Source organism: Garra rufa, chromosome 12 (assembly GCF_049309525.1).
Source record: "Garra rufa chromosome 12, GarRuf1.0, whole genome shotgun sequence".
NCBI classification, from domain to species: domain Eukaryota; kingdom Metazoa; phylum Chordata; class Actinopteri; order Cypriniformes; family Cyprinidae; genus Garra; species Garra rufa.
This window is the reverse complement of record NC_133372.1, coordinates 22,582,952-22,596,115: the sequence shown is the minus strand read 5'-3', so window position 1 is coordinate 22,596,115 and position 13,164 is coordinate 22,582,952. Positions and strand designations below refer to the sequence as shown.

Below are 13,164 nucleotides of genomic sequence, written 5' to 3'. Positions count from 1 at the left end.
TTAGACTACATAAATTAGCAAAACAACATATAATAGTACATTAACCATGTAATCAATGTTGTTGTTTACATCCAAGTATCTCCGATATGACCATGCATCAGAGTAACTGACCACACCATGACGTACAGTTAGTGCAAACCCTCGTCTATAGAGTCAGCAATAGAGACAGGGTCATAGCTACTGGGATATTCCTGACTTTTTTTTTTATTAAATCAATGTAAATTTATGTTTATTTTGAAATGATGTTTATGTTTAAATACATATTTTAAAATTGGGTTGAACAAAGCCCCTTTTGACACAAACAGTAACGGTAAATTACCATTAAAAGGCCATGTACGAACAGGACCTTTTCAAAAATACCGGTAAATTCGTTCTGGGATTTTATCGGTATGAGAAGTTGTTACTGGTAATGCGCTCTGTGTAAACGCAGAACAAGATAACTGGTATGAGCATGTATGAGTTTAGACTTTTGGCCAATCAACATTCTGATCAAAGACTCTAGAATACCAAAGACATGTCACTCATGTAGTTTTGAATGGGGAAAAATGCAACGGTCATCATGGTCGCGAAGCCCCGCCTTCTAAGTGAAAGAGCCAATCGTTGATGAGTAAAGTCAACGCGTCACTACAGCTGCAGTTAGAAATCCCGGTTGCTATAGAAACAGTCGGCGCTCTTAATTGTGCGTTCATCTAGCCGGAAAAATAAGCGTTTTTTAACGCTATTAAAGCACAAAGAACTATATTTATGAGGCAGTTCTTGTTGGATTTCTTTGGAGATTTCAAATATGAAATTTAATCGTAAGTTTGGCGAACAGTTTTGGAGAATTTGATGTTTCCCATTCAAAGAGATAGGAGCTGCACTTGGATGCCCGAGAGGCGTTTCAAAGATGGCCGCCGAGTGACATGACTTGTCTTAAAAGGACTTTGATTCTGATGCAGATGATGCATTTATTTTGCACAGTTTAAGTCAAAGAAATTTCTATAGTCTTCTAATATGTCTCTGGGCCAAAAGAAGCTCAAAAATGAAAACATCAACAAAAACTCTGACTACATATTCCCCTGCATGTTGATAAACAGAATACCTGATGTCACTAAATTTACAGGTATTTTGAAACTGAATGATGTATGATTGGTGCTTTACCGGTAAAATACGAAACCTCGGTGCCTGTGTAAACGGTGCATTTTTGTATTTACTAGTAAAGTAGTTCTCGTATTTTTACACCAATTTACTGGTATTACTGTGTGAAAAGAGCTAATGTCGATATCTCATCTTAGAGGGTCTATCTTTCTATTTTTTATCTTTCTAAGTTTTATAGTTTATATGGAAGCTTGTAATGTAATAAAATCTTGCATGATGTAGGCCTGTAAGACTTTTTAATCTCACAATTCCAACTTTTTGTTTTTGTCGACAAAATTATACACATTTTAAAAGGTATAAACTCAGGTATAAAAGGTATAAAATTATGAGATGTAAACTCTGAAAAAAGCCAGAATTGTGAGATGTTTACTTGCAATTCTTGCAAAAAATATTTTGAGATGTTAGCTCATAATTGTCGCATATAAGCTCTGGAAAATAAAGTCAAAATTGTGAAATAAAGAGTCACAATTTACCAATTTTATTGTTTTATTCCATGGGGGAACAGGCTTTTACATATAAAACCAGGGGCCTCATTTATAAAGACTTGCGTAGAAACCATCCTTGATTTTATCTAAGAACTTTTCTGATTTGATCGTAAGAGCGATTCAGAGAAAACGAACGTACCACGAAATCCATGCGTCCGCCAGTCATTCGGTTATAAATCACAAATGATCGTGGAATTGTGTGCAGCTGAATGTTCCACCGTCGAAACACCCCTGCTTAAATAATTAACATATAAAATGAGCTCATTCCTAAAGCAAAAACTCTGTGACAATGGCAAGTAAAAAGGAGCGCAAGAAATCAAATTATAGTGAGGCTGAACTATCTGCAATACCAGGCATTACCACAAGGAAACGGTCGTACGCCAAGCTGGAATCTGACGTGGAGATAAGTACTTTTCCACGTCAGAGACGGTTTTTATAAATCTGTACTTTGACGTGGATTTGATCGTACGAACACTCTAAGATCAAATCAGTGCGTAAGAAAGTTTTATAAATGAGGCCCCAGGAATACATTCAACTTCCTATTTTTTCATGCATAAAATAATAGCTTGAATCACGCACAAAAGACAAAGTCATTCGTAGTGTTGCATAAGTTCCACATTTATTTCATATCTGACGATGTGTTAAGTGTACACAAACATTTGACTCATAATTCCAACACTCAGAAAGAGACATTGAACTACTGCCCACTGAAGATGGTACAAACTGGTTACAACTGCATATTACACCATTCACAGCAATCATGTTTATATACAAGGCAAGTAAAACTGAGGGAAAACGAAAGAGGAAAAATAAAAGTCTGTGCATAAGAGGAGAATGGAAGCACACAAATATTTGGTGTTGATTACGAGAACTGATTCATTCTTTCATTTTGGGAGATGGTAAAATAAATGCAATATTTTGTAGCCTTAAAACATTTTTTAGTTTAATGTAAATTGCTTGTAGAAATGGTACAGGACAGGCTATAACATAAAGAATACCATTCAGCTCTGCATTACTTTCTACAAGGTGCACAGACATAAACCAAGACAATTCACATTTGCTTGCATGTACTCAGACTGAAGTGATTCTTTTAACTTGATTTTTTAAATTTAGTTGTCACTTATTTTGAAAACGCTATTACTATTAACATACGCATTTGTTTCTAAAAGTAGCGGCATTGCTTCTAACTTTGAAGTGGTTGTGAAAGTGAAGTGAGATTTACACACAGAAGTTTCAAGTGCATTAACTATTTTTCATAAAAACAGAGAACCCTCAGGCATTGAGAATCCTTTTAGGATATGCTTTCTGCTTTTACAAAGAAACAGAACCTACTTTTCAGTTTTCAACATCCTTAATAATATCAGTAACTGCTTTTTTGGAATTAGAAATGCACAGTAGATCTTTAAGGTTTACTCGTTGACCTTTCAATAGAGGTTAGCTCAGTGTCAGACTCTTGGCATACCAAGCACGTGCTGAAGGTTAGCTGGCCTTAGTCATGCTGACATGCCTGAATCTTGCCCCGGAGGCACCTCAGGTTTGCAAAGTGTTGATATGCACTTAAAATATGCAGGTATGGAGGAAAAGCCTTGTGTTAGATAACCTGCAGGATCATCCTGTCATCCCAAACCACATTATAAGCCTTCTGGACTAAGCCTTAATCAAAGTCTAACCCACAGACGTCTGACTTGTAACAAACAGCTTTGGACTACAAAGTGTCTGAATCTGCTGTTATTATGGTATAACATAAAAATGTGTTTTTGAGGGGGTTTGCACAACCTAAGCCTATCGACATTAAGCACAACAATCATACCTGAGACGACTTTAAAAACAGAAAATGGAATTTTAAATACATTACATGTCTTAGCCTGTCGGATATTTTATAAACAAAGCTGTGACTGGAGTCTGGATTCCATGATGATTTTTTTTCTGGCTGAATAAATAATTTGTTCATTTTAAAGTAAAATTAGTTGAGGAAAAAAATATTTACATCATCTAGATATGCTTAGAAATCTCAAAACCTTATATGTAGGGCACATTTGCAAACTAAAAACGAAACAGAATGCGAACAGGAATGATTACACACAAAGAGAAAGCGTGTGAGGGCCTGAAAGTGGACATTCACCCTGTTGAAGAAGCGCACAGGGTTTAAAATGATGGAAATCGTAAAACAAAAACAGAGTAGAGGATGCAAGAGGCACAAAATCATATCTCATCACTCTCTAGGGTGCGTGTAGAAAAATCCATCAGTGCTGTACATTTGATTTGTTCTAACAAACTTCTGAACCTTCCATTTTGCACGACTGACTACTGTACAAACACTCATTTAGGATTCTGGGCAATGATGATGATTTTTCTCTACCTTGCGAAAGCATTTTTGCTTTCTTAACCTAAACTAGTAAACACTAAAAAGTAAAATTCAAGTAATCTACACGTAATAGCAGCTATCCCAGCTATTCACTTCTAACCCGTTCCCCAAAAGCATTTCATCGTGTCGGGGGAAATGAGAGCAGTGCGGTCAGTAAAAGGGAGGTTAGTCAACTCATGATAAAAAAGTGCCATATGCAGAAATTGCACTGTACTTCTTCAAAAATATTACAGTCTTTGTCAATAAATACATGCGGAAATAAATAAAAACATGTTAAATAATAAATACCTAACTAGATAAGACTTTAATAGAAATTTTAAAAATAAATTAGACAGATATAAGATCATTTGGGGATACCGATCTTTTTTATATAAAATATTAGACTGGATTATGATACACTTTAGATAAATCTACTGACCAGTACTCCAACAAAAATAGGCCAAATCTTTATAATGGTTCTCATACAGAGATATGAGAATGCAGCTATTTTCCTCTGCCAAATTTTTCCTCATGCGTCCTGGCTATTTTGAAAACGTTATGCATTTCAAGACCATACAAGGGAAACGTAAAGGTATATGAGTATTTATAACGGGTTGTACGGTGTCCAAGAACTGCACTTAAAGAGAATAAGAGCGTAATATGATGTGATTCATCTGCTCCTTGCTAAGAACTGCATATCATTAATCAATTCTATCTTCTGTAGCCAAGAGATGAATAAACATATGGTCTGCTGACTTAAATACTGACCAGTTTTATCGTTTGAAACCCATCGAGTAACACAGTAAGGCCATGTGAACCTAAGATATGGACGTCAGTCTTCACAGTAACGAATTCTGACAGCTTCAGAATTTGAAATTCCCATCACCGGCTTTCTAAAATGTTGCTGAAGACTACAAGCATACTATTTCTACCCCAATAAATTAGTTAGCCTGTTCTCTTGGCGCTATAAGTTGAATATTTAGGCCGCTGTAGATGCACAACAAAGGGGCCTTTAGGATACAGGTGCACAGTTGGTGCTAGTGTGGGCAGGTGCAGGGACACACACGTAGGAAACAGAGGGTCAGAGAGTTGAGTAAGCACAGAAATTGGGGGATCTGTCAGTAGATCTATTTACAAGGTTAGTCCTTTGTGTTTTTTTGTTTTTTTGTCCTCGAAGAGTTGTACACATGTAGTGGGCTCAAAACCTCATCTGCCCGGCTCTTCTTCTAGACAGTTTAGACCTGATGGGAAGGAGAAAGTTGAATGAATATTGATGGGTCTTTTTTAAGTGAAAGGCTTAGATATGTGCTTTTTCTGTACCTGATAGATCCAGCAAGCAGAGGGTTAAAGGCATACAGCCAGTCATGCATCTCCTTGTCATTACTGGCTTGAAGGAGTACCCCACGATGCTCTGTGCATACCGCAAATGTGTAGGGGGTCTGCAGGTTAGACAGACATTGGATCACAGGTCAGACTATAAACAGTCAATTTACCCAAAAGGTGTTGCCTTTAAAATAAAAAAATAAATAAAAATAAAATCAGGCACTGAATTACAGTTTAGTCTATAAACAGTCAGTTTACCTTAGAAGGTGTTGCTAAAATAGAGTAAAATAAAATAAATGACTGAATAAAATAAAATAAAATAAAATAAACGACTGAATAAAATAAAATAAAATAATTCAGGCACTGGATTAAAGTTTAGTCTATAAACAGTTGATTTACTCAGAAGGTGTTGCCTTAAAATAAAATAAAATAAAATAAATGACTCAATAAAATAAAATAATAAAATAAATAAAATAATTGAATTCAGGCACAGAATTACATTTCAGTCTATAAACAGCCAATTTACTCAGAAGGTGTTGCCTTAATAAAATAAAATAAAATAAAATAAAATAAATGACTGAATAAAATAAAATAAAATAAAATAAAAATTCAGGCACTGAATTACAGTTCAGTCTATAAACAGTTGATTTACTCAGAAGGTGTTGCCTTAAAATAAAATAAAATAAAATAAATGACTCAATAAAATAAAATAATAAAATAAATAAAACAATTGAATTCAGGCACAGAATTACAGTTCAGTCTATAAACAGTCAATTTACTCTGAAGGTGTTGCCTTAATAAAATAAAATAAAATAAATGACTGAATAAAATAAATAAAAATAAAAATTCAGGCACTGAATTACAGTTCAGTCTATAAACAGTCGATTTACTCAGAAGGTGTTGCTAAAATAGAATAAAATAAATGACTGAATAAAATAAAATAATAAAATAAAATAAAATAATTTAATTTAGACACTGGATTACAGTTCAGTCTATAAACAGTCAAATTACTAAGAAGGTGTTACCTAAATAAAAAATAAATAAATAAATGACTGAATAAAATAAATGACTGAATAAAATAAAATAAAGAAAAAAATAAATAAATAAAATAAAATAAAATAAAAATTCAGGCACTGAATTACAGTACAGTCTATAAACAGTTGATTTACTCAGAAGGTGTTGCCTTAATAAAATAAAATAAACTAAATGACTGAATAAAATAAAATAAAATAAATGACTGAATAAAATAAAATAAAAATTCAGGCTCTAAATTACAGTTCAGTCTATAAACAGTCGAATTACTCAGAAGGTGTTGCTAAAATAGAATAAAATAAAATAAATGACTGAATAAAATAAAATAATAAAATAAAATAATTTAATTTAGACACTGGATTACAGTTCAGTCTATAAACAGTCAAATTACTCAGAAGGTATTGCCTTAATAAAATAAAATAAATGACTAAATAAAATAAAATAAATGATAGTAATAATAAACATAAAATAAAATAAAACCAAATACATAAATTTTTTATATTACAAAATGTTGTAGATGTTGCACCTTTAGCATGGCCTGCTGGTATTCAGACAGTGAATTACAGTTCAGTCTATAAACAGTGGATTTACTCACAATGTGTTTTAGGAGAGATTGACTTAAAAACATTTGTAGATGTTTCACCTTCAACATTTCCTGCTGGTCTTCACTGTATTCCACTTGTGCCGAGGACAGGTTAAGAATGGCCCTTTCCACTGTGTCTCTCTCTGTGTTGTAAATGTAGACATAAGGCCGGCGTACCACCACATATCTCTTAACCCAACCATTACTGTGGGGCTCCAGGAAGTGCAAATAACCTTTCTTTGACACAATTGGGCTGCAACAATAAAACAGGGTACAGGTTAGAGTTAAAAATCTTCCAGAAATTCAATTTATATCCAAGCAAACATAACATAAAAAGCAACTGCTTATCCTCTAAGCAATAAACAATTTGTATAATCTGTGAAATTATTATTATTATTTTTTACCTGACACGGATTTCCTGAATGTCTGGCACAAAAGTGCAGGTTCTTGATTTGGACGCTTGAGGAGACTTCTTGCCATCTGTTTCAGAGTCAGGGATGGGGCTGACAGCACGAGATCGAGGTGTTGGGGGTCTGCACATATGAGCAATAACAACATAGATGTAGCTATTAATTAGCGTTTTATTTGAAAAAATATCTGGCAGATATATTTAAAAACATGTAAACATTTTTTGCAATACTTTACAATAAGGTGTCATTTGTCAACATTAGTTAATGTGTTAATGAACATGAATGTTTATTCTTTAAAACTCAAAATGAAAGTAAGTACCAACCTGAGTTCAGTGTTGTGGCCATAGCGTCCCTCCACCAATGAGGGGCATGTGGAGGATGGGGTAAGGGTGTTTTCAGCACACACTGTGGCCGAGTCTTTCAAAAGAGTAACTGACATCTCGCTCAACTACAACACATCAGAGAGAAATCAGTCACTAAACACAAAACATAACACATATCTTCACAAAAACTGAAATCTTCAGTCTCTCACGTTTAATTTCTGTAGGTTTCTGCAATAATAGCACGGTTTAATTTTTTCAGAGAGCAGTATATTCTCAGTGGCCTGAGCTCTTAAAATCATTTTACTGTATCAATGATAGGTTTGACTACTGTAGTAATTTCCATGGGTACAAATCCTAATGTTTAAGCATATAATGATATTCTAGGTGATTGTGTTCTTCTATTTGATAGCAACAGCTTTGAAAGGAGCCTTTTCTATTCTTACATGACAATGCCTTTGTGCATAAGGCAAGGTTAAAAAGAAATGATTGATTCAGTCAGTGTGGAAGAACTTGACTGGTCTGCAGAAAGCAAAGTCCTAATCCCAGCTGAACACCTCTGGAGTGACTTTAAATGCAGACCTTGAGCCAAAAACTCATCCCCAAACACCAATGACTTGTACATATGGGCACAGTCATTTTAGACACTTCCAAATGTGGTGCAACAGAGATGGAAATTTTTAAATACATGAATCATGCTTCCATCTTTGTTGCCACAGTTTTAAAAGTGTCTTTTCTGTTCTAAAGAAGGGGGTGTGCCAATACTTTTGTCCATAGTGTATGTACAAGCCATTGGTGTTTGGTTATGAGTTTTTGGCCCAAGGTCTGCATTTAAAGTCACTCCAGAGGTGTTCAAGTGAGATTAGGACTTTGCTTTCTGCAGACCATTCAAGTTCTTCCACACTGACTGAATCAATCATTTCTTTTTGAACCTTGCTTTATACACAAAGGCATTGTCATGTTAGAATTGAAGAGGGTCCTGTCAAAACTGTTGCTGTAAAATTAGAAGCACACAATCCCCTAGAATATCATTATATGCTTAAACATTAAGATTTTGTACTCATGGAAATGACTACAGTATTCAAACCTATTCATTAGAATGGGGTGTCCCAATACTTTTGGCAATATAGTGTAGCTGATAGGAAGTGTAAAATAGTGTAAAATATTCTTAATAGCATCTTCACCTTGCTCTCGCTAGCGCTAACACACACATGGCTGTAGTCTCTGTTAAAGGTGTGGTTAAGCAAACGCAGACACTGTTGGAACAAACAGAAAAGGGAATGTTAAATGTTAAAATTGACAAGAACCTTTTTTTCCTGAAGTGATCACTGTATTTGAATTTATATACTTTTTTGCAAAAAAAAACCTTAATAAATTATCTAATTATCTTAAGAAATATATATATTTTAAATTGATTAATTATATAGACTGATTAATCAAGGATATAAAATTAATATAATTTATGTACATATAATTTAAACCTTTTAAAGATTCTAATTAGATTTCTTAATATTATATTATACAGTGACGCATTGCTGGCACATATAATTTTTTACACTCAATTATGTCGTAATAACGAGATGTTATGTCGTTGATGATGTTATGTAAAATTACATAATTATCTCATTTAAACAACAATTATCTCGTTAATTTTTTTTTCGTTAAAACAACATATTTTTTCGGAATAACGAGATGTTTTCTCGTTAAAACGACATCTCTTCCCGTAATAAGGATATATGTCATTAAAATAACATACTTTCTCATAATAACAAGATAACAAAATAATTATCTGTGACATAATGATATAATTATCTTGTTAAAACTACATCTTTCTTGCAATAACGAGATATGTCATTAAAACGACAATTATCTTGTTTAAACAGCTCAATATCTTGTTAAAATGACATCTTTTCTTTTTCCCGCAATAATGAGATATTATGTTGTTAAAACAAGATCTTTTCTCGTAATAACGAGATCTTGACATTAAAACAACATACATATCTCATTTAAATGACAATTATCTTGTTAAAACAACGTCTTTTCTCATTCAAACAACATTCTTTTTTCGTAATAAGATGTTTTCTTGTTAAAACGACAAATCTTCCGGTAACAACAATATTTGCTGTTAAAATTTGACATAAAAAAAATGACATTTTATGTCATTATGTCATTAAAACAACAAAATTATCTAGTTTAAACAACATAATTATCTTTTTAAAACGACATCTTTTCTTGTTAAAACACCTTTTCCGACAATAACGAGATGTTATGTCGTTAAAATAAGATTTTGTCTCGTAATAATGGGATATTGACGTTAAAACAACATAACTGTCTAATTTAAGATTTTCTTGTTAAAACAACGTCTTCCCGTAATAACAATATTTGCTGTTAAAATGACAGTTTCTCGTAATAACGAGATGTTATGTCATTAAAACGACAAAATGATCTAGTTTAAACGACATAATTATCTTGTTAAAACAACATCTTTTCTCTTAATAACGAGATGTATCGTTAAAACAACATAAATATCTTGCTTAAATGACAATTATCTTGTTAAAACGACATCTTTTCTTGTTAAAACAACATATTTTCTCTAAATAACGAGATCTTATGTCGTAAAAACGACATAATAGTATCAATATTTATGATAATATTATCAAACTTAAATCATTCAAATAAAAAAAAAATTAATCTCAGGACTGTGGCGTCAACAGCACGGACAATCGCTTAGCTCGCTCACATAATGTAACCATATATCTTCTATAACGGAAAAAAAAAACAAGTTTTTATTTCATAATATGTCATTATTACGAGAAAATATATTGTTTTTACAAGAAAAAATTTCGTTATAACAAGATAATTATGTCGTTTTAATCACATAATATCTATTACGAGAAAATATGTTGTTTTAATAAGAAATAGATGTCATTTTAATGACATAACATCTCATTATTACAAGAAAAGATGTCGTTTTAATGAAAAAAGATATTAAAACGTCACAACATCTCGTTATTACGAGAAAAAATGAGAGAAAAAGATCTTGTTATTATGACATAATTAAGTGGAAAAAATAATGCGTTTGGCAGCAATGCTTCACTGTAACATGTTAACTGTGTTGTTACAATTACACACACACACACACACACACACACACACACACACACACACACACACACACACACACACACACACACACACACACACACACACACACACACACACACACACTGGTTTACATGTTTTATGGGGACATTCCATAGGCGTAATGGTTTTCATACTGTACAAACCGTATTTTCTATCGCCCTACACCTACCCTACACCTAAACCTAGCCCTCACAGGAGACTGTGCAAACTTTTACTTCCTCAAAAAAACTCATTGTGCATGATTTATAAGCCTGTTTCCTCATGGGGACCTGAGAAATGTCCCCACAAGGTCAAAATCTACTGGTATTCCTATCCTTATGGGGACATTTGGTCCCCACAACGTGATGAATACCAGACCACAGACACACACACACACACACACACACACACACACACACACACACACACAGACACACACAGACACACACACACACACACACACACACACACACAGACACACACAAATATAATTTAAAAAATATAAATAAATTTAAATATTTTAAAAATTAAAATACAATTTCAAATTCTTTTTTTTTTGAGATTTGATTCTGATTCATGCCAAAATAATTAATCATTTGCTAAATCAGTCACTGATTTACCTTTGCAGCCAGTTCCCTCTGCCTTTCATTGGGTGTTTCGGGGCCGGGGCAAGGGTTGTGGCCCAGGCCCAGGTGGGTGGATGGGGAAGAGGACTCGGTTAGATCTTCACTCCCGCAGGACAGCAGCGACTCCTGGCCCAGCAGCAGGGTGGACTCCAGCTTCTCCCTAAGGAGGAGGTAGTGTCTGGTTTTCTCCACCTAACATACGGCAAAAGGAAATGAGTTTTTAGATCCTCAGCAGACATGCCACGACACATTCTGGTCAATCATATCACATTAAAAACCAAACGACTAGATGCTCTCACCTCCTGCAGGAGGCTCAGTTTCTCCAGCTCCCACTGATGGTCCAGGATGAGGCTGTCACTGCGGGGCCTCCAGCCAGCCAGGTTCTCCTCCCCTCGCACATATGCCACCGACGTATCCAGCACCCTCCTGCGCCGTCTTTGCATTCCTGCACATCAAGGTGTCATTTCAACAGCAAAACACCCTAAAATCTAAATTGCCCAGCATCCCATAAACCCTCAGTGAGATTTGAGATAACTGGTGTCTTACCTGGGCTCCCTGCATCAGCCAGGTGGCACAGACTCAGCTCATACACACCAGTTACACGGTTTCTAAATGTAAAACAAACAAGAAAACAATATGGTAACTTAAATTACAAAAGCAACATTGCAAAGGGCTTGTGCGAGCGATATGAAGCAGCTGTACCCTTCAGATGGCCTCAAGGTGCCACTGCTGAAGAGGCTCCTGATGGATCGAGATGCTGGGAGCTTGGCGTCTCTTGAGTAGAACACCATGCATAAGTCTTTGGTTATCACTGTGGGTTGTGTGCAGTTCTCCATCTGGTAAGAGTAAAACATTGTAAGTGTTTCAATCTAAAATGGTGCTTCAAATAACAATTGCTTGATAAACAACAGGCAACATCTATAGAGCGCAACAGTTAGGTACCAAAATTTCAAGTCCTGTTTATTTTGTCCATAGGGGAATTAATTTTTAATGGTAGCAAATATAATAGACCTACAATGTAATAGACCTACAGTGAGCTCCAAGGCTGTTACTTGATAGTGCAGAATGGCAGTGTCAACTCACGTAGTCAACTGAATAAGATATTTCACATAAAAGATGTTTACAAATCGTCCACAAGAGAAAAAAAATTGTTGAATTTAAAAAAAAAAGATTCAAAAGTTTACATCCTCTTGTTTGTCCTGCCTGCTGTTCTTCAGAAAAATTCTTCAGGTCCCACAAATGATTTGGTTTTTCAGCATTTTTGTGTATTTGAACCCTTTACAACAATGACTGTATGCTTTTAAGATCCATTTTTATCACACTGAGGACAACTGAGGGACTCATATGCAACTATTACAGAAGGTTCAAATTCTCACTGATGCTTCAGAAGAAAATATGATGCATTAAGAGCTGGGGGGTGAAAACTTTTTTAATTTGAAGATCAGGGTAAATTTAACTGATTTTGTCTTCTGGGAAACATGTAACTATCTTCTGTAGCCTCTGAAGGGTGGTACTAAATGAAGAAAATATGATATTTAGGCAAATTAAGAAAAATGTACACATCTCTATTCTGTTGAAAAGTTTTCATTTTGATAAAATAAGTAACATTTAGCAGATTCTGAAAGGGGAATGTAAACTTATGACCTTAACTGTATATATATCAAAAGTAGTCTTTGCTGCTCATCAAGAGCTATTTGCAGTTTATTTGATTTGCATTTTTGCAGCTATTTGCAGTTTTTTTGTTAAAAATACAGAAAAAAACTAACATTGTAAAATATTAT

At 34.3% G+C, this 13,164-nt stretch overlaps 1 protein-coding gene across 10 annotated transcripts in view; it reads right to left on the bottom strand.

Annotated features, from left to right (window-relative positions):
- Positions 1 to 2,219: 2,219 nt before the first annotated feature.
- The window catches only part of kif1aa (kinesin family member 1Aa), an 85,760-nt gene continuing 74,815 nt past the window's right edge, over positions 2,220 to 13,164 (bottom strand). For all 10 annotated transcript variants that reach the window (XM_073852147.1, XM_073852148.1, XM_073852149.1 and 7 more), the window contains 10 exons: positions 12,086 to 12,219; positions 11,930 to 11,991; positions 11,683 to 11,828; positions 11,378 to 11,575; positions 8,819 to 8,890; positions 7,638 to 7,762; positions 7,309 to 7,437; positions 6,965 to 7,157; positions 5,287 to 5,405; positions 2,220 to 5,207 (listed from right to left, as the gene is read on the bottom strand). In XM_073852147.1, coding sequence (XP_073708248.1) covers positions 5,165 to 5,207; positions 5,287 to 5,405; positions 6,965 to 7,157; positions 7,309 to 7,437; positions 7,638 to 7,762; positions 8,819 to 8,890; positions 11,378 to 11,575; positions 11,683 to 11,828; positions 11,930 to 11,991; positions 12,086 to 12,219 — 1,221 coding nt within the window. In that variant the 3' untranslated portion in view covers positions 2,220 to 5,164. The remainder of the gene's footprint in view (positions 5,208 to 5,286; positions 5,406 to 6,964; positions 7,158 to 7,308; positions 7,438 to 7,637; positions 7,763 to 8,818; positions 8,891 to 11,377; positions 11,576 to 11,682; positions 11,829 to 11,929; positions 11,992 to 12,085; positions 12,220 to 13,164) is intronic.